The sequence below is a fragment of the Petromyzon marinus genome, chromosome 5 (genome assembly GCF_048934315.1).
Source record: "Petromyzon marinus isolate PM22_M1 ecotype Great Lakes invasive population chromosome 5, UKy_Petmar_22M1.pri1.0, whole genome shotgun sequence".
Lineage (NCBI taxonomy): Eukaryota > Metazoa > Chordata > Hyperoartia > Petromyzontiformes > Petromyzontidae > Petromyzon > Petromyzon marinus.
In genome coordinates, this window is record NC_133671.1 from 21,072,842 (window position 1) to 21,100,318 (window position 27,477).

A 27,477-nucleotide genomic window follows, 5' to 3' on the forward strand; every position below is an offset into this window, starting at 1 on the left:
GATAGGGTGGGAGGGAGCAGGTGGGAGGGTGATGCTGGTGGTCTTTGGTTTAAAAAGGCGATGCAGTTGGATCTTCGCCCACACACAGGTGTGTGTGGGCGCGCGTGTGCGGCGATGCGAGTCCACGCCTGTGGGCCCGCTCGTGATGCGAAGACTCCACGTCGTTTCGGTATTTCACAGCAATCTGCAACTCGCGCAACCACTCACCCCACTCACCACCCACGCGCGCTAACGACAGAGGTCATCCACTCGATAGCCCGACAAAGGCTGTTTGGAGCCCGCTTGTTAGTTAGCGAGCACCTGGTGAGGCTCCATTGTGTGGCCAACACCGCCACGCCCGACCACGCCGCGTGCCACGTGAACGAGTTTAAGGATGAATTCACCCAGGAGCGCGGTTCGTGTATCACTCCCTCGCCACTGATGTTGGCCGTGTCCGGGAATTGAACTTGGGCCGCAGGGTTGCAACACACAGACCACACATAACCATACAGGTACACACATACACACGCACGCACATTTAATGTGTGTGTGTTTGTTTGTTTGTTTGAATGATTGTTTTACGAAGGAGCCAGTCCGGGTGGTCATGTGGTGGGAGCGTCCAACTTACATTCTCGAGGGTGACGAGTCCACGTGTGTCGGTATGGGTGGCGCGGCGGTGAGGGTTTGGGGGGGGGGGGGAGAAACGGGTCGATAAAACGAGAGTACCACTTTCTCGGAAGTTCAGAGCGGTTGTCCGATGGTGATGGTCGCCCCCGCCATAGGAATGTGGAATTTTAACCACTGGATCAAGGCCGACCTTGACTCCGGGGTCAAGGTCGGATCCAGGTCCTGCAGGCGAAGTTCACCTCTTGTGTAGAGGACGGAGGCGAATATCGCGTGGTGTGGCGGGGGGTTCTGCGGTTGGCGCACTGCGCTACGAACCCGGTGACCTGAGTTAGATCGCAGGTCACGGCGAACAGTCTCACGTTCTTACCCAGTGCACCGAGTGGACGTCTGTGGAAAAGAGCTTCATAGCTCATCGGATTCCTCCAATATTGATACAGATTCCGATTTTGAACATCGAGCCGATGAGTGACATCAGAATCGTTCCTGGGCACTCCCCTTCACCAACAACCAGCTTTGACCAGCGTAGTGAAGTATGGTCTCTAGGGCTATATGGGTTTGGAGTGGGGGGGGGGGGTCTGTTCATTTGTGTGTCGGCGCAGAATGGAATATACTTCGGGCTTCCCTTACCGGCTTGGGTGGTGGGGGGATATTTTCCGGAGCTCGCCCCCCGGAAGAAAACGAGTCCGTGTGTAAGAGCACAGGACTGTAGCGGAATACAGCTCGTGTGAGCAACACGCCACGTGTGTCCGGCACGCCGATCGATGCACGTGGGACGAGTTCGCTAGAACCGGGCTGTGTAACCGGGAATCTCGATAATCGATTATTATTATTATTGATTGTTAACGCTCACGTCAAATGCATCGTGAGCAGCTCGCGCGACAAGCAACGCTGTTTCATTGTCTGAAATTATATGCAAATATATGCAAATGACCCGTCGACGTGTGCACGTGAGACGAGAGAACAATAGCAAGGAGGCGGTGACCTCTGCTCCCATGGGGCTCACGGTGGGAGTCCGTTGGTCAATCCACTGCTGGATGAGGGCCTCCCCACGCCGTGCGGGCCGTTGGGATGATTTTGACCAAACTTCACCACTACGGTCAGCGCGGGTTTCTGAAGGTGCCGGGAGGTGATGAAGAGGGAGAGGGGGGAGGGGGACTCACGCCGCCTTTTATGCCGGTCGATCCAAGCCCTTGTCCGGGTCTCGAACACCGCTTGGCGTTCCCCTGGATTCGGTAACGGGGTGGTAACGGCGACGCGAGGCGGCGTCACGGGGCACAGCAAATGGATCGATTGTTCGATTGCGGCGAAGGGCGCCTCGCAGTCGCGACCATTCGTCGAATCGCCGTGCGTTTGAACAGTCGCGCGATCGATTCGGAGAGTCCGACGTTTCACGATCGGAACATTTCTCCGCGTGCAGAAGGAATCTGAGCTATGAAGCTCTGTTTTTCACAGATGCCCAGTAAAAAAGTGGGGTGCGGGGGGGAGGGTGTGTGAGGTCGTGGGTTAAAAATAACAATGTTTAGATGTTACCCTCCAATGAATAATATTACGAAAAACTTGCTAAATCGGTGGCGTCGGTGGAGAAATGTGGATGAAATTAACATAAATTTTAAAGGAACGCGCGTCTGACTTTAATCGCACTTCGGCAGCGCATTGTTTGACCGCGATGTTGTTTTGACCATACTTCTCCGCTCTGGTCAGTGCGGCTTGCCCAAGGCGGGACCAGTACTTGGTGGCCCGGAACGGGACCCGTTCGGATATTAGGATTTCAGGCAGGGGGCCCACCCGGTTCATAGCGCAGTGCGCTCACCGCTGCGCCACCGCTGCTCCCAACCACCCACCCACGCTCTCACCCACCCACCCACCCACGCTCTCACCCACCCACCCACGCTCTCACCCACCCACCCACCCACGCTCTCACCCACCCACCCACCCACGCTCTCACCCACCCACCCACGCTCTCACCCACCCACCCACCCACGCTCTCACCCACCCACGCTCTCACCCACCCACCCACGCTCTCACCCTCGAGGCTATATAACAGAACTCTAAACGTGTGCCAATGTCTCGTGCGCGTGACCCACACAGGAGCGCAGTCGGGCAGAGGACAGAACGACGGTCCGGTCGCGGATGCTGATGAAGACGACTACGATACAGCTGCTGAGGATCATCATGCTTATGATGATGATCGTCATCGTCACAATCGGCATCATGACCTGATTACAAATGATGATGATGAATACGATGATCAATAATGATAATGTGCTTCGAGTTGATTGTAGAGTGGAGTTGGTGTCAGTGTCTCGTGCGCGTTAGCTTATCAGACTGGTGTTTGCTGTGGCACGCGCTATCCCTGAGCAACAACAGTCGATAAGCTGGCACGCGCGGGGCCCCATCGGACACGTGGCCACGCCGCAATTTTTTTTCCGGAGCTCAGCACCGGGCAGCTCCGGCTGAAATAGCGGTTGACATTTATTTAATGAATTAAAACACATTTAAGCCCCCTCGTTGAAAAACGACGGTGTTAGTTGCAGACGTAGGAGATTGTAATTCGTAAACTATGACCACCCCCCCCCCCCATCTCAAGATGATTGTATACACATTAGAACAATACGTTAAGGTGGTGTGAAGTGGGCTCTCGTCCAGCAGTGCATCGACAAAAGGGCTGTACGTGTACAGCGCTGCTTTATTACTGTGGATATTACTTACACACACACACGCGCGCGCATTGCCTCGTCCCTCTGTCTATGCGACCCGTTCAGCAAAGCCGTCCCATGCCCTCTGCCCTCCTCCGTCTTCGCATTGTTACCACCGCCGCCACCAACAACTAATTGGCGGTGACGTCACCACCGCGCTTGTGCCAGGCTAGGTACACATTTTGTAGCTACGGTGAACGCAAGCGCATCTCGGTACGTGTACGCAGATAATGTTGTGATTAAATACATCGCACGCGTCAACACTAGCCGAGTACCGAGTTTGCCTTTCTTGGTCGTGCGTGCTGTTGCATGGCGATTTCACGTCGCTCGGCAACGATGTCCGACGTTTCGGAACGGCGCGCCGGGAGCTGCTACATTAATTGATTACGATGAATTGTCTCGATTCGATTCCGAATCGATTATTGTTTTAAGCAATTAATCGATCGATGCATCGAGAGTTCACGCTAATACAGGTAGACTGCTTTCAATTGGACTCGCCATCACCCATTCTCTATCCACTGCGAGATCAAATGTCCCGTGCCTTTAGTCCCACGTCTGATCTCCGTGCCAGTCGTCCACACGGCAGCTCCATCAACCCCTTCCCGCTAACAGTGGCTCACGTTTCGCTTGTGTCTACCGCGTAACGTCACCTCGTGGTGAGCGCTCTCTCGATTCCCCGCTCGTGGTCAGCATCAGCGACGAATATCTGAACCCCCTCCTTGGCCTTGTCCCTCTAGGTTGACTCGGCCTTAAATACGTAGGTAACGTTGAACTTCCTCTGCACCGTACGCAGCCAACCCGTGTTCATCGGAGGTGCGGGGAAGGACAACAAACTAAACACGAAAAGCGGTTCTAAAAGCGTTGGTTTTCAATCTAGATGATGATTTAAAAGTGCAGAGCTCCAGTGGCTTCCTAGTATCGGAAGGAAGAGCGTTCCAGACGGCCGCAGAGTACCTGGTGCGGTGTGTATACATGAGCACTGGAGAGACGAAGGCTGCCGGGCGCGGCACTCGCCACTTTCCCACGCCCATCGTGTGCCGTTCCGGCCTTAATAGGTGCTCGCGAACAGCACTTGCCCCGACAGCCTGTGAAGGCTATGCCTGCGGAGCTTCGTCTAAAGTAGAAACATTACAGCCTTGATAAGGTTTGGTGGACAGGACGAGGTGGGGGGGTGGGGGGGGGGACACTGGGTCTTCGTCAAAGAGATTACATTGGGAATAAAGCGGCTCGTCGTACAGCGAACAGGAACAGCGCGAGTGACACACGTGAACTGCACGGACGTCGCTGACAGCTGGCGACTACAACCCCCCCCCCGAGATTTTGACACGGGGGAGCCCCCCCCTCTCCTCTACACCCCCTGCCCCCACTTCCCCGGTGTAGAGAAGAGCCGCCCGTTCTATACGACTGTCACGTATGCATGTTGCACTTCTTTTCGCACCGTACGTAGCAAAACCGCGCTAATGCGAGGCGATGTCGGGTTTGTGGATGTGGCTGGGAATGTAATCGCTGGATGGGGATAGACAACTTGGAGGTTTGGAGTAGAACGTGGCGGAAGAGGAGGAGGATGCGATGGGTGGGATGCGTGGTCGTGATTGGTGGAGGGCGGGGTAATGTAACTCGTAGGCTGTGAATAGAACATGGTCGTGATTGGTGGAGGGCAGGGTAATGTAACTCGTAGGCTGTGAATAGAGCGTGGTCGTGATTGGTGGAGGGCGGGTAATGTAACTCGTAGGCTGTGAATAGAACGTGGTCGTGATTGGTGGTGGGCGGGGTAATGTAACTCGTAGGCTGTGAATAGAACGTGGTCGTGATTGGTGGAGGGCGGGGTAATGTAACTCGTAGGCTGTGAATAGAACGTGGTCGTGATTGGTGGAGGGCGGGGTAATGTAACTCGTAGGCTGTGAATAGAACGTGGTCGTGATTGGTGGAGGGCGGGGTAATGTAACTCGTAGGCTGTGAATAGAGCGTGGTCGTGATTGGTGGAGGGTGGGGTAATGTAACTCGTAGGCTGTGAATAGAACGTGGTCGTGATTGGTGGAGGGCGGGGTAATGTAACTCGTAGGCTGTGAATAGAACGTGGTCGTGATTGGTGGAGGGTGGGGTAATGTAACTCGTAGGCTGTGAATAGAGCGTGGTCGTGATTGGTGGAGGGTGGGGTAATGTAACTCGTAGGCTGTGAATAGAGCGTGGTCGTGATTGGTGGAGGGCGGGGTAATGTAACTCGTAGGCTGTGAATAGAACGTGGTCGTGATTGGTGGAGGGCGGGGTAATGTAACTCGTAGGCTGTTAATAGAGCGTGACCACGGAGCGTTGTAGACATCAGGATGAGGGAGTTACCATGAGAGGAAGAGACACGTGCTGTGCAGGGTGGAGGAGGAGGAGGGTGGGTCACGTGACTGGCACTCAGAGGTCGGCCATCAATGGCAAGCGCTCAAGCCAGACAGTGGCGATGGTGATGATGATGATGAGGCTATAAGAGCTGACACCGATGGTCGGGTGTCACCTTCGCCACGAATGCGAGATCTGGTGGAAGGAGGCGGATGTGGGGTGACATTGACGGCACCGGTCGTGTTGACCTCTTGACCTCTGACGGCGTTTCAAACCTCTGCTCTTTAATCGCAATCGCTCGGCGAATCGCCAAAACCCGAGCGCCCAATTCGCCCAGTCCACGACTCCGCACCCTGCAGGCCATCTCCTCTCGTACGGATGAAGAACCGGTCCGGTCCGGTCCGGAGGCCGTTCCGGAGGCCGGTGCGGCCCTCCTCACAGCATTGAGTCGTCCGTGGAGAATCCGTTGGAGAGCGCGTCCGCTTTTCCGCCAGCGAGCTCCCGCGACGGAAGCGACGAGAGGTCGGCCCTGAGCGCCGTGCCCTCGTTCACCTGCGTGGAGCACGTGCGCCGACACAAAACGAGGTTATATCGACGAGGTGGCCTTAAACCTCGTCGTATTTAATCCTGGAGGTACGCGCCCCGCCCCAACCCCCCCCCCCTCCTCCCTGCGTATGCGACGCGCCGTCGAGCCCGCTGTATTTCACTTCTGCCCCCCCTCTCGGCACGCGCGGCGAAACGTCGGACGTCGCGCCCGGCACCTCGCGGTACGACCCGGAAAATGACAGGCCGGGAAAAGCCCCCTTGGGGCAGCGCGACCGCCACGAGGTGTCGGCGACCCCTCCGAGGGACGCACGCGGAGCGCCGCTCACCTCCTCGAACTTGCTCTTGCGGTAGATGTTGCGTCTCCTCATGGTGTTCAGCAGCAGCCAATCACAGATCACCGAGGCCTGCACGCACGCGCGGATAGTCCAAACCGCCGTCGTCGTCATCATCAGCGCCACGGTGGCTAGGAGATGTTAATGACCTCGCCCGGTATACAGGAGGTCGTGGGTTCGATCCCGACCCTGACGCCTGCTGTATATTTGGAGTTTGCGTGTTCTCCCCGTGGTCGCATGGATTTTTCTCCGGGTCCTCCGGTTTTTCCCCCCCCCACATTTAGAATCAACATCACGCGTTTAGAGTATTTGGCCGCTATACATTTCCACGTGATAAGCCACTTCATTGAGATGTCATTTGTGGCCAGGTTACTTCTGAAAAAAGCGCTATATAGCTCAGTGGGCCTTACCTGGTAAAATCTAAATAGTTTTGTTTATAGTTTACTATCACCACCACCATCCTCTTTCATGATTGATTCTGAAACGTCATGCAATATCGATTCGTCACCATTCAATGCCGATTCGTAATTTTCCGTGATGATCATGAGGTATGGCCTTGGCACAAGAAGGCCGTCATCCAGCTGTGGATAGACCGGGCTGGTGATATCACTGGGCACGTTTCTTAACCCCCCCCCCCCCTTGCTATGTCCACAGACCAGTCTAAATGGGTACCACCAGTCGATCGGCAGAGTCATGCGTGACGGTGGTGGGGTATAAAGTGTGGGTCCTAGCACCGCTTCCCAAGACGTCCTGGCCATCGTAGATATGATGGTGAGGCCAAAAATACCCTTCTCGAGTGGACTACATTCCACCCTTCCACCTGCACTTGCAGGGCTGCGCCTTTATTGCAGCGCGACGGTGCTGTCAGAACTCACCACCCCGACAGAGGTCAGAGCGGCGGCGAGGTTGATGATGGTGGGGATGATGTAGAATTTGCGCGCCTGGGGGGGGGGGGGGGAGCAGGGAGGGGGAGGGGTACAGGGGGGCGGGAGAGGAACGCATTAAGGGCGCCGCGGTGGTGAGATGTTATCTCCCCCGCCTGGTATGCACGAGGTCGTGGGTTCCATGCCGGCCCTGACTCCCGCTCTTAATGTGGAGTTTGCGTCTCCCTCTCTCTCTCTCCCCGTGGTCGCGTCGATTTTTATCCAGGTCCTCCGGTTTTCCCCCTCCACATTTATAATCAACATCACGCGTTTAGAGTATTTGGCTGATATAAATGTCAACATGGTAAGCCACTTAACCTGAGCTATCATTTGCGATTTCCAGGTCGCTTCTGAAAAAAGAGCTACATAGCTCAGTGGGCCTTAACTGGTAAAATAAAATATAAATAGTTTAAAAATAAAGTAAATTAGGGGCAGGGTTATGATGAAGATGATATTTCATGTTGCGAGGCACAGGCCGGGACACAGAGCCACGGGCGTGGAGCAACATGATGAGAGATGACGGCCTCTGGACTCGCGTCTGCCTTTACAGCCGAACGTACGACGGCATCGCCACCTGCGGCCCGTACTGCGGAAAGGTTTTTAGAAGAGGTGATGTGGCTGGTGATTTGTTTTTTTTTATTTCAGAAAGGTTAAAAAAACAACAGAAGGTGGTGCATTTTTTTTTTTTACGAAATGTGCAGTGGGCACCTGCGGGCTATCTGCCCATGGGTCATGATGATGATGCTGATGATGTCGATGATTCGTGGGCGGGAGACAGAGCGTGGGAGAATGCGCGAGGGTTGACGTGAGTGCGAGACAGGAGGTGGGGTAACGCGTGGTGCAAGATGGGGGATAAATATAACGGGGTGGGAGACGTTGGTAGACGGAGGGAGACGGGGGTGGGGGGGGGGGGCAGAGGAACGAGTGCGCGGTGAGAGAACACATGGATTGGAACCATGGGATCAGGTGGGAGAGAGAGAGAGAGACGGGGTGTGGGAGATGGAGGGGTGGGAGCAGCACACACCTCTCCGGAGACGACGATGTCCACGCGGATGCCGTACGCCTTGACGAGCGTGCGCGCCTCAACGCCGCCGGGTAGCACGTGGTAGCGCGCGTACCTGCTCCGCGCGGCGTCGGCATCCCCGCACCGACAGATGTTGCACAAGATTTGCATGTAATTTGCATGTCGTCATCATCGTCGTAGTCCATTCAAACTGCAATTTTAAGTTAAATTTAAAAAAAAAACTTACCTTTTTAAACTTGCTTTCACTTAAGATTATTTTTTCGTGTTTTTTTTTAAATATGCCTTCCATGGTAATTTATTACTGTGGAATTTTGTTTTGTATGGAAATTGCTTTTATTGTTCTTGCGATTCAGTCGTTTAACAATGTTTTATTTTATCTCAACCACTTTGAATTGCATCTTTTGCACGAAATAGTGCTATAGAAATAAAGCCTTGATTGATTGATTGAATCACAATCAGATGGTGAACACATAATCTATATTCATCGGTGAATCGGTGGCGAGATGTTAACTCCCTCGCCTGGTATACAGGATGTCGTGGGTTCGATGCCGACCCTGACGCCTGCTGTATATTTGGAATTTGTGGTGTCTCTCTCCCCGTTGTCGTGTGGATTTTTCTCCGGGTCCTCCTGTCTTTCCCTCCACATTTACAGTCAACACGCGTTTCAAATATTTGGCTTCTATAGATTTACACACGATGATAAGCCACTCCGTTGAGCAATCATTTGTGGCCAGGTCGCTTCTGAAAAGAGCTCTATAAGTCAGTGGGCTTTACCTGGTAAAACAAAAGTAATTCATCGTTTAGCTTAAGAGGATGTGGTTGTTTTTGGAAATGAGCGGGGGGGGGGGAACAGAGGGAGGGAGGGGAGCAGAGAGGGGGATGGGAGCAGGGGAGGGAGGGGATGGGGGGATGGGATGGGAGGGGATGGGGGGATGGGGGGATGGGAGGGGAGGGGATGGGATGGGATGGGAGGGGATGGGAGGGGAGAGGAGGGGATGGGAGGTGAGGGGAGGGGAGGGGATGGGAGGGAGTGCACCTGAAGTTGTAGCCCGCCCCATTGTCGAGGCGTCTGAATGAGTACACGGGGTTGCAGGAGTCCGCGCCGCGATCCAGGTCGCACGTCCAGCTGATTAGAACTCCCAGCACCCCGCCCTGCAGAAGCACCGCATCCAAAACACACCACACACATACACCACACACACCCCGCACACATACATCACACACACAGCTTAGACGTTCGGGTCAAAAAGGTCACCGCAGTCAATGCCACACGAGTCGAGTGTGAACTGCGCGCCTCCGATTAGCACGGTTGGCTAAATACGGCGCTGAAGAAGTTCAACATACATATACATACACACATACGAACTCGAGTTTGCCGTGCCGGCAGCGCGTGGTCTACCCACGGTGTTCTCTCGACTCAGAATCAGAATCTTGATTTCGACCGCAGGAGGAGAAATCCGATGAGCTATGGAACTCTTTTATTTCTTCCAGAGATGTCCCAGGTCAGCAAGGGGGCCGTGAACCGTGGCTATGCGACTCGAATTCTCTGGAGCCGATTTCGCTTCGTGGAGCTGGCCGGCTGGCCTGGGTTCCGCAGCTCGGAAGTCAGGCGGAGTGAAAATATCATCATCATCATCAGACGCTTTTTTTATCCTGGAGAAATCCGATGAGCTATGAAGCTCTTTTTTTCACAGGTGTCCCAGCAGGGGCGGGTACACCAGTTACAAAACAACAACAACAACAACAACCGATTTGAGTACATAATAGAGAAATGGTAGGCAAGTAATTTTAAATAAATACAAAAAACATAGGTAACGTATATATAAGTACCAAATTGCATCAGTGCATACACTCCTGACGAGTGTTCAAAGCTAAATGCAAGCTTTGGCAGAGCAGCACAAACACCAAGATCAGTGCCAAGGCCACGCGAAAACAACAACAACGCAGTCCCTCAATAAAATCGCGCATTACTATTTGATTACACGGGTGATCAACAGAATTCCGTCAACAGCCACCGGGTGTCGTGGGGCTATTTCAGTCTCTCTCCGGGCAGTGGATCTGCTCCGGGGGAGCTGTCGCTGGTGCTTACACCACGCGGCCGAAATGTTCACAGCCGGGGAGAGGCGCGGGCTCTGGTGCCGGGTGGACTTCGAGTCGATGTCTAGGGATGGGGCACTGCGTTGAAAAACAAATGCATTGTGTGTGCGTGTGTGTATGTGTGTGTATGTGTGTGTGCATGTGTGTGTGCATGTGTGCGTGTGTGTGTATGTGTGTGTGCACCGTGTGTGTGCGTGTGTGTATGTGTGTATGCACCGTGTGTGTGTGTGTGTGTGCACCGTGTGTGTGTGTATGTGTGTGCGCACCGTGCGTGTGCGTGTGTGTGTCTACGTGTGTCTGTGTGTGTGTGTGCGTGTGTGTGTGTGCAGCGTGTGTGCGTGTGTGTGCGTGTGTGCGTGTGTGTGTGTGTGTCTGTGTGTGTGTGTGTGTACCGTGCGTGTGTGTGTGCGTTTGTGTGTGTGTGCGTGTGTGTGTGCACCGTGTGTATGTGTGCGTGTGTGTGTGTAGTGTGTATGTAGTGTGTGTATGTGCGCGTGTGCGTGTGTGCGTGTGTGTGCACCGTGTGTGTGTGTGCGTGTGCGTTGAACTTCTTTCGCGCCGTACGTAGCCAACGGCGCTAACCAGAGGCGCGGGCGAGCGACAACAAGCTAACACGCGCGAAAGAAAGCAGTTCTAAAGAAATGAGTTGTCAGCCGAGATGATTTCCACGTGTGGGCTTCCTAATATCGGAAGGAAGAATCAGAAAATGCGTTTAGACTGGCGGACTCCCGATGAGCTTTGAAGCTCTTTTTCACAGATGTCCATTCCAGACGGCCGCCGATGCGCATCTGAAAGCGCCACGATGGCATTGCCATGAAACCACAAAAAATGTTCTACCGGTTCAAGATATTTTTAAACATGTGGTGCAAGGCAATGAATTATAACGAGGGTCACCCCCTTTGTTTGTGTACTGCTGTGTACGTAAACACCGATGTTGTTTCGAATGCTCTGGCAGTCGGCCATGGAATGAATGCGGCCTCTCGTGACCAATTGAGCAGCTGGGCACATTTACGGCGCTGCCAAACGATTCGGGCAATTTCCCTTCCCAGCTTCTGATGTGGTTCAGTGGCCCGAAGCGTTTTTTTGGGAACAAAAAATCGTCACGAACGTGCTCGCATTTGGCAAGTTAACACTAACACGGCGCGCGAGAGACGCGCACGTGCGTGTCTGTGTGTGTCTGTGTGTGGGGAGCGGTAGTGTCGCGATTAGCACTGCGCTACGAACCCGGCGACCCAAGTCTGATTCCAACTCAAGATCAATAATAACGGTTAACATGTGAATCGGACCTCAGCCTCCCCTAGGTCGATTTAGCCTTAAATTGGTGCCTGGTGCCGGTGCGTAAACATCAGCACTGGGGAAACAAAGGCGGCCGGGATTGGTGTTGGCCACCCCATCCGACCCCCGTGTGTCGAACCGGCCAACAGCACTTTCTCCAACCGTCTGAAGGCTGTCCTTTGCATGTTCACATGTTTGTCTGTGCACGTGTGTTTGTGTGTGTGTGCGATTGTGTAAGTTCGAGCGGTGGCTCAGCGGTTCGTGCACTACACTGCGAACCCTACGGAACCCGAGTTCGATTCCAAGCCAATAGGCTACCATCAGTGACAAGTTGTATCAGCACCGGGCCTAGTAAATGAGTACTCTGTATGTGTGCGTCCCCGCATGTGCGTGTGCGTGTGGGCGCGCGCTGGTGACTGAACCTTTTTTGAGAAATTCTGGTAGGTGAGGCCAGCCCTCTTCAACATGTCACCCAGGCGGAAGATGGGGCAGTAGTTGTTGCGCCGCGCGTCGTGCTTGCACGACTGGAGGTAGGTCTTGGGCATGTTTTGTGGCAGGTTGCCCCTGCACCCCAGCCGACACCGCGGGGATCAGGGAGGATGGGAGCACCCACACTCTACCCCGCCACATGCAACCTGCCCCCCTTCCCGCCCCCATTCCCCCCTCCAATGTAACCACTGTGGACGAGTTCTCATCTCGACGTTGTTCTGTGATCTCAGTCCGGTCTAAGCGTCGTGGTGTTTTGGGCGCTGGGGTTGGTGACGTTTTTGGCGACTGAAACGTGGAAGATCCTCCACTCCCTCCTCGCTAACAGCACTTGCTCCAACCGTCTGTGAAGGCTATGCAAGGGGCCTGCGTCTATGTCTTGTGTGTACGTTTCAGTTTCAGGTTCATTTATTTGGCATAGCCCTGTGAGCCATTCGGCTCTTGAATCGGGTGCAACCACAACAAACAAAAACAGGAACAAGAAACATATTAAAGTTACTACGCGCAAACAGAAAAAATCCAGGAAAAAACAGCAAAGTCTTCCAGAAAAAGCACCGTATATCAATGCTGTGTGCAAAAATCCAAGTGGGATGCAAGCCAAATAATAACCATAAGACAATTTAGATTCAAGTTATCAGTCTAACTCTGTACTACAATAAACAAATATGGCTAAACCAAAACGTTTTCGAAATCACCAAAATAAAGCTATAAAAGCAATGTAACAGTGATCATAGGAACTGTGATTGAAATTTTACAATAAACGATATACATAACATGTACTACCAAACTTTGCAGCCATAGCTGGCTGCATGAGTCACTCCACAACAGCAGGAGTATCAGTAGGAGTACCAACATTTTTCAATGCACCTTTATAGATCAGCACACTATAATCAAAACACAAGATAATACTTTGCAGCGGTCATCCGGAGCAAAACATTAATTTCAGGCCACTGAATAGCAGTGGCAGCTAAGGGTTTGATCACGATAGGACCCTGGCCTGATTGTGAACTCATTCCCCTTAAGGTCAATAGGTCAGTGGGCTTTATTGATTGAACAACAGCAGCAGCAGTAGCTGATGTCAATGCATCGTGCATGCAAATGCGTCGCGTACGGTAAGGGCATTGCTCACGCGGTGGAGCTCGGAAAAGGGACGCGAGTGAGCCACATGTGGAGAGTTGAGTTGGAGTGAACGCGGTCAAGCACTCGGATTGGAGGCCGCGTCGGAGAATGCGGGGGGTGTTGTCGTTCTCGAGGCTATGGGGTGGCCATTCTACGGATAACGCGAACGCCTGCGTGAGATTTCGCTCGCCTCCTCGCATAGCCCGACGGCTACTCTCCGGGTGACTCCGCTTCTCCTCTCACACGCAGCACCGGACGGATCCGACGGTAATGGAGCTCTCCTCTCAAGTTGGCCCCCCATTTCCACGTCACCGAAGTTCGTCTCGGCTGCCGGCGTCGGGAACTCACTTGGAGAAGTTGAACTTGGGGAAGCGAATGTTGTTCTTGATGAAGATGGTGAAGTTCTCGGCCTCAGCCAGGAGGGTGTACCTGTGTGCAGGTAGTAGTGGGGGGGGGGGGTAAAGAAGCGGGAGAGAATTTAATTGTTGGGAGGGGGGGGTCACGTGATCGGGCTCATTGAATGAAGCCGCAAATCAAAAAGGAAAGCGCCTCAATGCTTGTAGCCACACAATGAAACCAACAATATTTACACGGACAGGGTGCTTCAAAAAATTGTTAACACGTATATGGGACTATCGTTTTTTATAGAAAGAGAACGGATAATACACTTTAACGTTATAACAAATGTTTTTAATAGCTTTGCAAAGTCAAAGAGTCTCCACTTGTTCGCCATCATTGTCACCACGTACCTGGAATCTTCCCCAGGTGGGCTCCAGAGCCCTGAGGCGGCAGAACGTGTCTTGTGGGATTGTTGCAAATTATCATAAGCGTTAAAAACTATTTTAAGCACCCTGTATATTAATCGTTACATTTCCATTAGATACACATCTACAATAAAGCATATTTACTTCAATGTCGTGTGTATCGATACATTCATCCTGTATGTGTATAAATTAATAAATGTCGTATTGTAACGACGTCGCGTGCGCGCAATGGGCTCCGAGGCTTCCGCGGATTTCTGGGGCTTCCGCGGATCTCTCTGCGCGCCCATACTTGGCGTGGCGTCCCTCGGACTCCACGGGGCACCAGGCGAACACCTCGCACGTGCGCGGCTTCCTGTCGTGCGAGCAGCGGCCCGTCTTCACTCCTGGGGGCAGGGGGGCGGCAGGGCAGGGGGGGAGCAGGGCAGGTGGTTATCCATAGATCGCGTAAATATATAAATGCGTCGTTAAAACCCGCCACATCCCGACATAGCCAACTAGTAAGGTTTGTCACGTAAACAGAACGTGCCAATTCGTCGCTAGTACAGCGCACCGGTGTGTTGGAGAGCCAAGCCACAACATTTGCAAACTGAGTACGACGTTTCGCCAGTAATTACAACTAGCTTCATCAGGCGACAGCCAGATTCGTGGAGAAGTCCACCTTGTTTCGTTCCTTATATAGAGGCGTAGATGTGGTAACCACACTTCTGCGCTCTTGTGCAAAGTGGTTATGTGGGCAGGTGAGTGGATGGGTAGATGGCTGGGTAAGTGAGTCGACAAGGGAGTGGGTATGAGTGTGGGTTGGTAGCTGGGTGGATCGGTGGGTCGGTGTGGGTGAGTGGGTACGTTAGGTGAATTAATGGTTAGGTGCGTGTGTGAGTAGGTGGGTGACTGGTTTAAAATTCGGTGGGTCGGCGTGAAATGTGAATGTGGGTTGTAAGTCGGTATGTGGATGGGTATGCGTATGGATGGGACGTTCAGTGGGCATGGGTGCGGGCGGGTAGATATTAGGTGGCTGGATGTGAATGGGTGTATTGTGTTGGTGGCTGGCTAGGTAGGTTGCAGGGCAGAGAGGTGGGTAAATATTAACATAGGTAGGTCGACATTTAAGTGGATGTATTGGTATACTGTACTGTATATATGTATAGATAGCTGGATGGTTTGGTGGTAGGGGTGTGGATAATAGTGAGAGGTTTACAGTACGTTCATAAATACTTTATGTAAATAACCAGGTGAGAAATCCAGAGACCAGGATGAGTCGTATTTGCGACTAGGACCCTTAGTTGGCCATGGCCCTAGCCATGCCCCCAGCCGTACCCCTGGCCATGGCCCGGGCACCTGGCAATGCCCCTAGCCATGCCCCCGCCATATCCATAGCCATGCCCCCGCCATACCCATAGCCATGCCTCCGGCCATGCCCCAGGCCATGCCCCTGGCCATACCCCCAGCCATGCCCCTGGCCATGCCCCCGCCATGCCCCCGCCATGCCCCTAGCCATGCCCCCGCCATGCCCCTATCCATGCCCCCGCCATGCCCCTGGCCATACCCCTGGCCATGCCCCCGCCATGCCCCCGGCCATGCCCCTGGCCATGCCCCCGCCATGCCCCCGGCCATGCCCCAGGCCATGCCCCTAGCCATGCCACCCTGGCCATGCCCCCAGCCATGCCCCTAGCCATACCATTGTAGAGTTGGTCTCGTTCCCCTGGTAGGCAGCCTGTGTCGTTGGAACACGGAGCCGTGGGAGTGTCGAGGTCCTGTCCATAAACAACACACAAAGACAAAGACCCCCCCATATAGCCTTAACACACGTTTTGGGGCAAGTTGGGTTAGCGTGCACCTCTGAACAGCGGGCACATCACACGATGGGGTTGGTGGCCACCACGCCTGCCCGGCTGCCTTTGTCTCCCCAGTGCTAATGTTTACACACCACACCAGGTACTCTTTTAGGGTTGAGTCGACTTAGCGCGGTGGGTGGGGGGGGGTCAGCTACACACCCGATCGCCTTTCTCTTCTTAAGTGCTGCTGTTTCCACGTCTCACCAGGGACTCGTTTAAGTCAGAGTCTACCTAGGAGACTGTAGACATCGACCGGGGTGGTGGGGATGGGTGGGAGTCGTGCGGGGGGGGGGGGGCGTGGTTCGTCGTAGGCTGCGCTTTAAAGCCGGGCCGCCTCGGTTTAATTCTGGGCCACGACTCACACAGTGGGTCCAGGGGTAGCCGAGCTGGCACAAGACCAACGAGCCAAAGCGAACCCGTCAGCTTTGCCAGAGAGTCAAGTGTATATTACAGGGTGCTACAAAAAAATGTTCACACTTATATGGGACTATCGTTTTTAATGGAAAAAGAATGGATAATAACACACTGGAACATGATAACAAATGTAATCTTTTTAACACGTAGGCTTTCGCGACCAATATTATTCATATGAAATGTAATCTTAGTAAGCTTCAAAAAGTCAGAGTCTCCACTTGTTCACCATCATTGTCAACGCGTGCCTGGAATCTTCTCCAGGTGGTCTCCAGAGGCCGGAGGCTGCACGTTTCTTGTGGCATTGTTGCAAATTCTCAGAAGTCTCAACATGTTTTTGAAGCTCCCTGTATATATATAAAAGTGTGTAACTATGTTGACAGTTGTCGGCACGACACGGGAGACGTTCATTATTCTTTGCTACCACTGTGATGGTAGCACGTGCTACGTTATGCCCCGTCGATAGTGCCGCGTGTGATAAATTAAAAGAGACACTTGGGAGTCAAGCGTACGACTGAATGCGAGGGTCTCGAGCCGAGACCTGCGAGGAGGGTCCTGCAACGGAGATCGCCTGGCCAACGCCATTTACCTCCGACCGAAGCAATCTCGACAAATTCTCGGAAGCTAACCCGGATCTGAACCCGGTTATGATTCGGATGGCGCACTCGTGTTTGCCCGGCGTGGGCTGTGGGGTCGACACTTCGCTGGCGATACGGCGATGGATTGTTGAATCCATCTGTGCGGAGCGTTACGTGCTGCTCCGTCGCATGCGTGGTGGAGGTTTTCTCTCGGGGGCTCGCCAGAGGAAATCCTCGACCCGAAGCCGATCGCCCATCGGTTTTGCCCGAGGAAATGAAATATTTATAAATATTATGATGACTAATAAACAGTCACAAAGAGTTTTAAGAAGGAAAAAATGTCACAGGACTCCAGTTGCATTTGGGATGTTTGGCCAATTGTGGGTGGCATGATGGGTAGGTGAGAGGTTCAGGTGATTGGGGAGGTGGGTGGGTATGAATGTGGCGGACAGATATTTAAGTGGCTTAAAGGCACTGCGACCACCGTATAAGCATCCGGCCACCCTCCTTAGCTAGCCAGCCAGCTACCCGTACATATACCAACTCAGCCACTTAGATTTACGTAAATACAAATAAAAAGATCCCCCCGCATAGGCTTGACAGACTGTTGGGGCAAGTGCTGTTAGCGAGTAGCAGCACCTATGAAGGCCGGCACGGTACTAATACGACTCATTCTGGTTTCTAGATATCTCCCCTGGTTATTAAAAATATAAATATATATACATGAACCTTTCACTATTACCCACACCCCTACCACCAACCCATCCAGCTATCTACACATATATACAGTACAGTATACCAAAACATCTACTTACATGTCGGCCTACTTACGTTAATATTTACCCACCTCTCTGTCCTGTAACCTACCTAGTCAGCCACCATATATACTTCTACCACATTCATACCCACCCCACCTGGCCTCCCACCTTAACACCCAACCACCCACCCACCAACCCACCCACCCACCAACCCACGAACAATGGACCAAACATCTCACCCATGTGCAAACAAAAAAACAAACCCAAGAGTCTCGAGACCGAGTGAGTATTCTTTGGGTCTTTCGGTAAAGCCACGTAGACAGAAAAAAAAATAACCAAAAATATCGACGTTTCGATCGCAACACAAGCGGTCGTCATCAGGAAAAGGGGACTATTTTTTGTATGTCTACGTGGCTTCACCGAAAGACCCAAAGAATATGAATTCCTGCAGTCACGAAAGCTTTAAGTCAAGATTTAACCGAGTGAGTGTTTTGTATAATAATAATAATATTATTATCACGATGATGAATGATATTTGACTCGACTCGCACACAACAGACGAGCATTAATGAATTCCCCCTTGCGCGATTGAGTGACTGCAGGGAAGTCACGCGGCGTCGGATATGCGATCCGCCTCGCGTTGTAAGTTTGCACACACGGACTAACAGCAACACCAACACACGGCGAGGGTAGGGTGGTGGTGTGGGGGGGCGGTCGTTCAGGTGCCCCCCCTCTACCCCAACTTCCTCGCTGGGGGGGTATCGGGTGATGGTAAACAGACGCCGCAAATTGGCCCGTAACGAATAGCGTCCCCCCCCCACCCGTATCAGCCCGGCAGACGCCACGCGCGCGCGATATCGGAGGCATTGGAATTCACGAACGCGATTGATTGCTCAGTGAGAGGTTTTAAACGGCGTTAGCATCGACAGTTCCATCATTGTAACCCCCCACCCACCCACCCTCCACCACGCCCTGTTCCCCATACCACTGATCCCCCTATCCCCTGGACAGCCCCCCCCCCCATCATCATCACATCTTCCTCCCCAGGATGACTTCCTCGCGTAATTGCAACCCTCCACCCTAATCCTCCTCCTTCGCTCTGAATTCTCTCTCCCGAACCATCTCGACCGCTCACGCACGCCACTCCCCCTCCCCCCAGGGCGCTTCCCGTCGCTAATTGCCTTCCTAAGCCGAGCTCTGTTGCTTGCAGTCGTTACGGACGGGAGCCAGAAGCGCACAGGGTCACCATCGGTGCTCGCAGGAGCGATGTAAACAGCGCAGTCGTCGCTTAAGTCAGCGTCGTTAATCGTGTCGTCAACAGCGCCACCATCATCATCATCACAACCACCATCATCATCACAACCACCATCATCATCACAACCACGACCATCATCATCATCATCACCACCATCATCACTATCATCGTTGTCCTCCCAACCTCCACCACCATCATTAACCACACCACCGCGACCGTCACCTCCAAAAGACAAAGATTCCCCGTCTGGCCTTTAACTGACTTTTTGGGGCACCTAAGGGGGTGGGGTGGCCAGCACCACGCCCGGCCGCCTTTGTCTCCCTCGTGGGGATATTTACACACAGCACCATGTACTCATTTGAGGCTGAGTCGACACAGGGGAGGCCCATGACCGGTTCAGATAATCGGTACTGGAGTTGGCCGTGAGCGGTAATCGAACTCGTGTCGCTGGGTTGGTAGTGCAGCGTAGCGCTCACCACTACACTACTCCTCCCCACCGTCACCTCCACCACCATCATCATCATCACCCATACTACCACGACCATCACCCACACCACCGCGACCCGTCACCTGCACCACCATCATCACCCATACGACCACCACTTCCACCACCATCATCATCATCATCGTCGTCATGACCCAAACCACTGCTACCACCACCATCACATCACCTCCGCACCCCCATTCCCATCACCACCGTCACTTATACCACCACTGCCACCATCGTCACCCCCCAACACACCGCCCGCTCGTCCCACCATTCCAGAGGCCGCTGGTGTGAGCACAATGCGCTTGTAGATTGAGTGTTAGATAGTGCGCAAGGAATGCGAAGGGTTCCACGCTCTCGGCTCCTCCGTCACAATCACATCTGTCATCCATCGCGCCGACCGCCAAACGATTTTGACGGGCGGCGGTGCCCGTGGTGCGCGTGGCTTACTCGAGTCCAGCACTGTGGAGGCAGCAGCGAGGGTTGGTGGACCACGCTGCGGTTGTTCCGCGACTCCCTTTGCTATCAATCGGCGAGCGTCCAGGAGGAGCCATAACGCTGGCTCACCGGGAGTTACAGTGTGCATGTGCAGTTGAACTTCTTTCGTACCGTACGTGGCCAACAGGTGCTAATCGGAGGTGCAGTCCGGTACAGCAAATGCGGACTCCATCCGGTCCATCCTCGCACGTGTGGGTGTTGTTGTTTTTTTTCCTTCTTCTGGGTCATCTCGTTTAATCCCGCGTGTGAACGCTCATTAATGTGGCCGTTAACACTTTAATGCCGAGAGGACCGCAGAGCTCGCAGGGGAAGTTGGCACCAGCTAAGCCACGTGGCCACTGCTGTTGCTCCCTTCCCCCCGCTCGTCTGTGGCTAGGAGATGTTAACTACCTCGCCTGGTACGCAGGACGTCGTGGGTTCGATCCCGACCATGACGCCTGCTGCTGTATATTTGGAATTTGCGTTTCTCTCTCTCTCCCCGCGATCGCGTGGATTTTTCTCCGGGTCCTCCGGTTGTTCCCTCCACATTTAGAATCAACATCACGCGTTTAGAGTATTCGGCTGCTATAAATTCCCACACGATGATAAGCCACTTCGTTGAGCTATCATTTGTTACGGCCAAGTCGCTTCGGAAAAAAAAGAGCTACAATAGCTCAGTGTGGGCCTTACCTGGTGACATCAAAACAAACTCAGGTCCCCTATAGGTCACAGCACGATGCGTGAACCACTGCAACACCGCTCCCACCTCCCATTCTATTCCCCCACGTATTTCCCGTTAAATATTGCGCGTACGAATAGCTAAACGTAAATTACCTGTCTACGAGAGCGAGCGAACGCTGTGTGGCAGCGGCGGCGGCGTCGTGTAACAATGGGACATCGTGATTACGGGCGGATTCCGTCGATGATTTTGTTGGAACTCGAAAGGCAGCGAGCTGCACGACGGCGGTGGTTTTGGTATTCGCGGATGTTCGTACGGTGCGGAGCTGTCGCGAAAACGTTATGTCCCACAGACAGATATAGTCAGTCTGCCGGTAGGGGTGGGGGGTGGCGATGATGTGGTCATTGTGTTTTATTTGATCTAATTTGCGAGTAATAACGGTCAGATTTGGCAAATGTGTACCGAGACATTGGCACCCAGTGAGTCTATGGACCTCTATGCGAGTCTATGGATCTCTATGCGAGTCTATGGATCTCTATGCGAGTCTATGGATCTCTATGCGAGTCTATGGATCTCTATGCGAGTCTATGGATCTCTATGCGAGTCTATGGATCTCTATGAGAGTCTATGGATCTCTATGCGAGTCTATGGATCTCTATGCGAGTCTATGGATCTCTATGCGAGTCTATGGACCTCTATGCGAGTCTATGGATCTCTATGCGAGTCTATGGATCTCTATGCGAGTCTATGGACCTCTATGCGAGTCTATGGATCTCTATGCGAGTCTATGGATCTCTATGCGAGTCTATGGATCTCTATGCGAGTCTATGGATCTCTATGCGAGTCTATGGATCTCTATGCGAGTCTATGGATCTCTATGCGAGTCTATGGATCTCTATGCGAGTCTATGGATCTCTATGCGAGTCTATGGATCTCTATGCGAGTCTATGGATCTCTATGCGAGTCTATGTATCTCTATGCGAGTCTATGTATCTCTATGCGAGTCTATGGATCTCTATGCGAGTCGATGTATCTCTATGCGAGTCTATGGATCTCTATGCGAGTCTATGGATCTCTATGCGAGTCTATGGATCTCTATGCGAGTCTATGGATCTCTATGCGAGTCTATGGATCTCTATGCGAGTCTATGGATCTCTATGCGAGTCTATGGATCTCTATGCGAGTCTATGGATCTCTATGCGAGTCTATGGATCTCTATGCGAGTCTATGGATCTCTATGCGAGTCTATGGATCTCTATGCGAGTCTATGGATCTCTATGCGAGTCTATGGACCTCTATGCGAGTCTATGGATCTCTATGCGAGTCTATGGATCTCTATGCGAGTCTATGGACCTCTATGCGAGTCTATGGATCTCTATGCGAGTCTATGGATCTCTATGCGAGTCTATGGATCTCTATGCGAGTCTATGGATCTCTATGCGAGTCGATGGATCTCTATGCGAGTCTATGGATCTCTATGCGAGTCTATGGATCTCTATGCGAGTCTATGGATCTCTATGCGAGTCTATGGATCTCTATGCGAGTCTATGGATCTCTATGCGAGTCTATGGATCTCTATGCGAGTCTATGGATCTCTATGCGAGTCTATGGATCTCTATGCGAGTCTATGGATCTCTATGCGAGTCTATGGATCTCTATGCGAGTCTATGGATCTCTATGCGAGTCTATGGATCTCTATGCGAGTCTATGGATCTCTATGCGAGTCTATGGATCTCTATGCGAGTCTATGGATCTCTATGCGAGTCTATGGATCTCTATGCGAGTCTATGGATCTCTATGCGAGTCTATGGATCTCTATGCGAGTCTATGGATCTCTATGCGAGTCTATGGATCTCTATGCGAGTCTATGGATCTCTATGCGAGTCTATGGATCTCTATGCGAGTCTATGGATCTCTATGCGAGTCTATGGATCTCTATGCGAGTCTATGGATCTCTATGCGAGTCTATGGATCTCTATGCGAGTCTATGGATCTCTATGCGAGTCTATGGATCTCTATGCGAGTCTATGGATCTCTATGCGAGTCTATGGATCTCTATGCGAGTCTATGGATCTCTATGCGAGTCTATGGATCTCTATGCGAGTCTATGGATCTCTATGCGAGTCTATGGATCTCTATGCGAGTCTATGGATCTCTATGCGAGTCTATGGATCTCTATGCGAGTCTATGGATCTCTATGCGAGTCTATGGATCTCTATGCGAGTCTATGGATCTCTATGCGAGTCTATGGATCTCTATGCGAGTCTATGGATCTCTATGCGAGTCTATGGATCTCTATGCGAGTCTATGGATCTCTATGCGAGTCTATGGATCTCTATGCGAGTCTATGGATCTCTATGCGAGTCTATGGATCTCTATGCGAGTCTATGGATCTCTATGCGAGTCTATGGATCTCTATGCGAGTCTATGGATCTCTATGCGAGTCTATGGATCTCTATGCGAGTCTATGGATCTCTATGCGAGTCTATGGATCTCTATGCGAGTCTATGGATCTCTATGCGAGTCTATGGATCTCTATGCGAGTCTATGGATCTCTATGCGAGTCTATGGATCTCTATGCGAGTCTATGGATCTCTATGCGAGTCTATGGATCTCTATGCGAGTCTATGGATCTCTATGCGAGTCTATGGATCTCTATGCGAGTCTATGGATCTCTCTCACCTCGGAGCACACTCCTCACTCGAACGGGGGCACACTGCTCACTCACCACTCCTCACTCACCACTCCTCACTCACCACTCCTCACTCACCACCCCTCACTCACCACTCCTCACTCACCACCCCTCACTCACCACTCCTCACTCACCACTCCTCACTCACCACCCCTCACTCACCACTCCTCACTCACCACTCCTCACTCACCACTCCTCACTCACCACTGCTCACTCACCACTCCTCACTCACCACTCACCACTCCTCACTCACCACCCCTCACTCACCACTCCTCACTCACCACTCCTCACTCACCACTCCTCACTCACCACTCCTCACTCACCTCGGCACACACTCCGAGCGACTGCATGGGCGTCTCGAGGACGTTGGTGATGATCACAAAACTGTCCGTGCCCTGCGCAGCGGGGGGAGGGGGGGCATTGGAGAGATATTGGGGAGCATGAGGGGGGCCATGGGGGGACATGGGGGGAGGGAACAAAGGCGGACATGGGGGGATATGGGGGGGACATGGGGGCATTGGGGGGAGATTGGGGGGCACGGGGGGACATGGGGCACATTGTGAGACACGGGGGATACGGGGGGATTCAGTAAAACTGCGCGATTGGTTGTATACTATGAATGTTAAACATATATTTTTAAGTTTGTAGTGTTGAAACTTGTATTTATTTACATCTCATCTCATCTAATTTTATATTTATAGAGCACCTTCACTGACACTTCACCTGTCCACTGACCTCAACTATCCACACACCCCCTCCACCTGTCCACTCACCTGTCCACTCACCCGTTTCACTCACCTCATCTTCTCTGCAACCCCATCACAACCACCTCTCACCTGCCCACACATCCCCTCCACCTTGTCCACACACCTGTAACCCTCACCTACGTGCGCACCGCTGCCGCTCACCTGTGGGGGCATCACGTACTCGGCCACGTCCCACACGCGCGCCCTCAGGTCGCTACCGTTGGTCGCAGTGACCCCCTTGACCTTTGAGATGACGGAGACCTCCTTGACCCCCTCGGCCGTCTGGTAGGCCTTCTCGGTCAGAAACACCCAGCTGGAGTGGCGGGGAGACACAACGGGGGCGTCACACACGGGGCTGCTTGAGCTACTTGGACGTATTGGCGGCACATCGTGTGCAGCATAACAGACCACACCGGATCTCGTGAAATAAAAATAAAAATTGAATCAGCAAAATATGTTTACGGAGTCTGTAATTGACTCTCCGTCGCCAAGTTTGACGCGATTCGAGGTTTATTCAGTCGACTGAGACTTGATTAAAAAAAGGTCAACATTGACCGTTGATATTCTTGGTTCTTTCGGTAAACTCACGTAGAAGGGAAACAATAAAATAATAAAAATATAAAACAATAAAATTCTCACGACGTTTCGACAGCAACACAAGCAATCATCATCAGGTGTGAAAACCACAGCAAGCAAATTTGCAAAAAGTGGCGTTTTTTTAACGTTAGCACCACGGACAGCGATTTGGCAGTTATTCAAATAAACGAGTCCATCTATGTTCGGAAAAGAGGAGGGGGAAGACGAAAATAATGGATGCGGTCTGAAAGCCACCGTAAGCGTGAACAATCAATTAAGACCCGAAATGGTTTATCAAATCCTACCAATGATTGCTAAGCCAGAATCCATCTTCTCGGTTAAAATTGTCTCTGTGTTTGTATATGTGGATAGCCTCATGAACGAATCTCTCATGGTAGCCAGATGGCTTGCAAAGAACCTCTGTCTTGGAGAAGTCAATGCCATGTGAACCTACTGAATTATAACAGTGAACTGTCACGGCCGAGGTGTTGGTCCTACCGTGTTTTAGGTCTGCTTTTTGTTCACGAATGCGGTCCGAGACATGTCGTTTGGTTTCTCCAATGTAACTACTACCACAGAGGCAACTTAGTTTGTAGACGCCAGGGTACTGTATGTCCGGAATCACATCTTTTACAGACGGAACCAGATCACGGATTTTATGTAATGTGTGGAATTGGACCTGGATCGTGTGTTTATTCAAGATTTTGGAGATCTTTTTTGTGATCCCCGCAATGTAAGGTAAGGTGATGGTTTTGAAAGGCTCCTCAAGAGGGTCCTTCTTCATGGTTGGAGTGATAGCTTTGCGGATTGTGTAGTCGGAGTAACCATTATCCTTAAGAGCTTGGTGTACGTGCTTGAGTTCACTGGTTATGTGTTCCTGGTCGTATATGCATTGGGCTCTATGGTGCAGAGTCTTGATGAGGGAATTCTTCTGGGATGGGTAGTGGTGGGAATCCGGTTTCAGGTAAGCATCCGTATGGGTAGCTTTCCTGTAGACAGAGTGGCTCATTGAACCATAATCGCTCTCCGTGGTGCTAACGTAAAAAAACGCAACTTTTTTCAAATTTTCTTGCTGTGGTTTTCACACCTGATGATGATTGCTTGTGTTGCAGTCGAAACGTCGTGAGAATTTAATTGTTTTATATTTTATTATTTCATTGTTTCCCTTCTACGTGACTTTACCGAAAGAACCAATAATATGAATCCCTGCAGTCACGAAAGCTTTAAATCAAAATTGACCGTTGATTTGCGTTCCGTCGAATCGAGGAGCCGTCCGACCAAGTCTCGGGCACGAGGAGTCAAGTGTTGCCTTTGTGAGCACGGAGCCAGCCAGTGGTCATCAGGCGGGGTGCTGCTGTGCGGCAACAGACTGCGAAGCTTCTTAGTGCGCAGCCGCTCGTAACAACAACGTTCGTCCCCCGACTGCTTCGACATGACGAGAACTTATGTTGACTCGCGCCACCACCACCACCCCGCAGGGTTTTCTGACCGGGGTTACGATTCGCGGGTAATAAATAAAGAAACATTGCGAACATTTTATTATTTTATTTTGCCGCACACCACCGGTGTACAGCCAAGACGTTCTCATGCAAAGGTGGGGGGGGGGGGGGGGGGGGGGGGAGTGGTCCATGGTTTTCACGGGGCACAGACTGGTTCACGTACACGGTTTTCGTGTTTACGGAGTTACCTGCCCTCGCTCCGTGCCCCAACCACTGCCCCTCTCCCTGCCCCTCTCCCTACCCATACCACTGCCCTCTGTCAGACCATACTCCAGCCCTCTCCTTCTCTCTGTCCTCTCTCTGCTACCTCTCCCTGCCCCACTGCTGCCCTCCCTCTATCCCCACACTCCTGCCCCATACCCCAACCCATATCTTAACCCGACACCCCTGCCCCATACCCCCGCCCCATACCCCAACCCCATACCCCTGCCCCATACCCTAGCCCCATACCCCTGCCCCATATCCCAGCCCCATACCCCTGCCCCATACCCCAGCCCCATACCCCTGCCCCATATCCCTGTCCCATACCCCAACCCCATACCCCAGCCCCATACCCCAGCCCCATACCCCTGCCCCATACCCCAGCCCCATACCCCCTTACCCCATAGCCCAGTCCGTGGCCACGCTCACCCGACGAAGTAGGTGAGGATGAGAGCCTGCGCCCCGCGGTAGACGATCCCCAGCTTGCGACTCTTCACCACCATGGTCTTGGGCGTCTCGTAGTCAAAGAATCCGGACCACATCTCGCGGCAGAAGCCCGCAGTTCCCGCGTGAGAGGCCATGGTCCCGAGGCTGCTGAGATGAATTCGCCGCTGCTGCCACCAGCCCTGCCGCCGCCGATCCCGGGCGAGCTGAGTGAGCTGAGTGAGAGGAGTGAGCTGAGTGAGAGGGGTGAGTGGAATGAGAGGGGTGAGAGGAAGCTCTCTATGCTGGCATGGACGGAGCGAGCGCTTTCATTCTATCAAGGTCCGATCACCCCACCCCCACACCACTAATGTCCCCCCCCACCCACGCGTCAACTTATCCCCACACCGGACTCATCCCTCCGCTCCCAGCCTCATCACCCCTCCAGCCCCCCTGCCCCTCCAAACCCTACCTCTCCATCACCCACCTACCTCTTTATGATCTGACCACCTCACCACCTGTACTTGACGGCGGGTCGGCCGATTTACCGAACAACGTTTAGCCCCACTGAACGTCACTTATTAACTCGTACAAAAAAAACTAAAGTGAAATCGTAATCCCGGTTAAGTGTTTACGTTCTGTACATTTGTTTGTTGTTGTTATTGAA

The 27,477-nt window shown here is 52.5% G+C and overlaps 1 protein-coding gene and 1 long non-coding RNA gene across 2 annotated transcripts; one reads left to right on the top strand and one right to left on the bottom strand.

Moving 5' to 3' along the window:
* LOC142920233 (uncharacterized) lies at positions 1–3,568 on the top strand. Its single transcript, XR_012938700.1, has 2 exons — positions 1–169; positions 2,695–3,568. It is a non-coding gene; the product is annotated as an uncharacterized LOC142920233 (long non-coding RNA).
* Positions 3,275–27,158, bottom strand: LOC116939228 (P2X purinoceptor 4-like). The gene is made up of 12 exons (XM_032947374.2): positions 26,817–27,158; positions 24,274–24,424; positions 23,689–23,760; positions 15,872–15,947; positions 14,486–14,579; positions 13,781–13,861; positions 12,250–12,391; positions 9,492–9,607; positions 8,456–8,549; positions 7,384–7,449; positions 6,503–6,580; positions 3,275–6,182 (listed from the first exon to the last, which is right to left on the bottom strand). The coding sequence occupies exons 1-12, from the start codon at positions 26,966–26,968 to the stop codon at positions 6,066–6,068; spliced, it is 1,239 nt and encodes a 412-aa protein (XP_032803265.1). The 5' UTR covers positions 26,969–27,158; the 3' UTR covers positions 3,275–6,065.
* Positions 27,159–27,477: the final 319 nt, after the last annotated feature.

What these genes read in the sequence shown, in the direction of transcription:
- LOC116939228 (XM_032947374.2), bottom strand. Translation starts at nt 26,968, where the DNA reads ATGGCCTCTCACGCGGGAACTGCGGGCTTCTGCCGCGAGATGTGGTCC. An exon ending in ACGAGACCAACTCTACAATG is followed by an intron (nt 14,580 to 15,871) that starts GTATGGCTAGGG and finishes CCCTGCCCCCAG; the next exon opens with GAGTGAAGACGGGCCGCTGC. An exon ending in GGGGCGGGCTACAACTTCAG is followed by an intron (nt 8,550 to 9,491) that starts GTGCACTCCCTC and finishes CGCGCGGAGCAG; the next exon opens with GTACGCGCGCTACCACGTGC.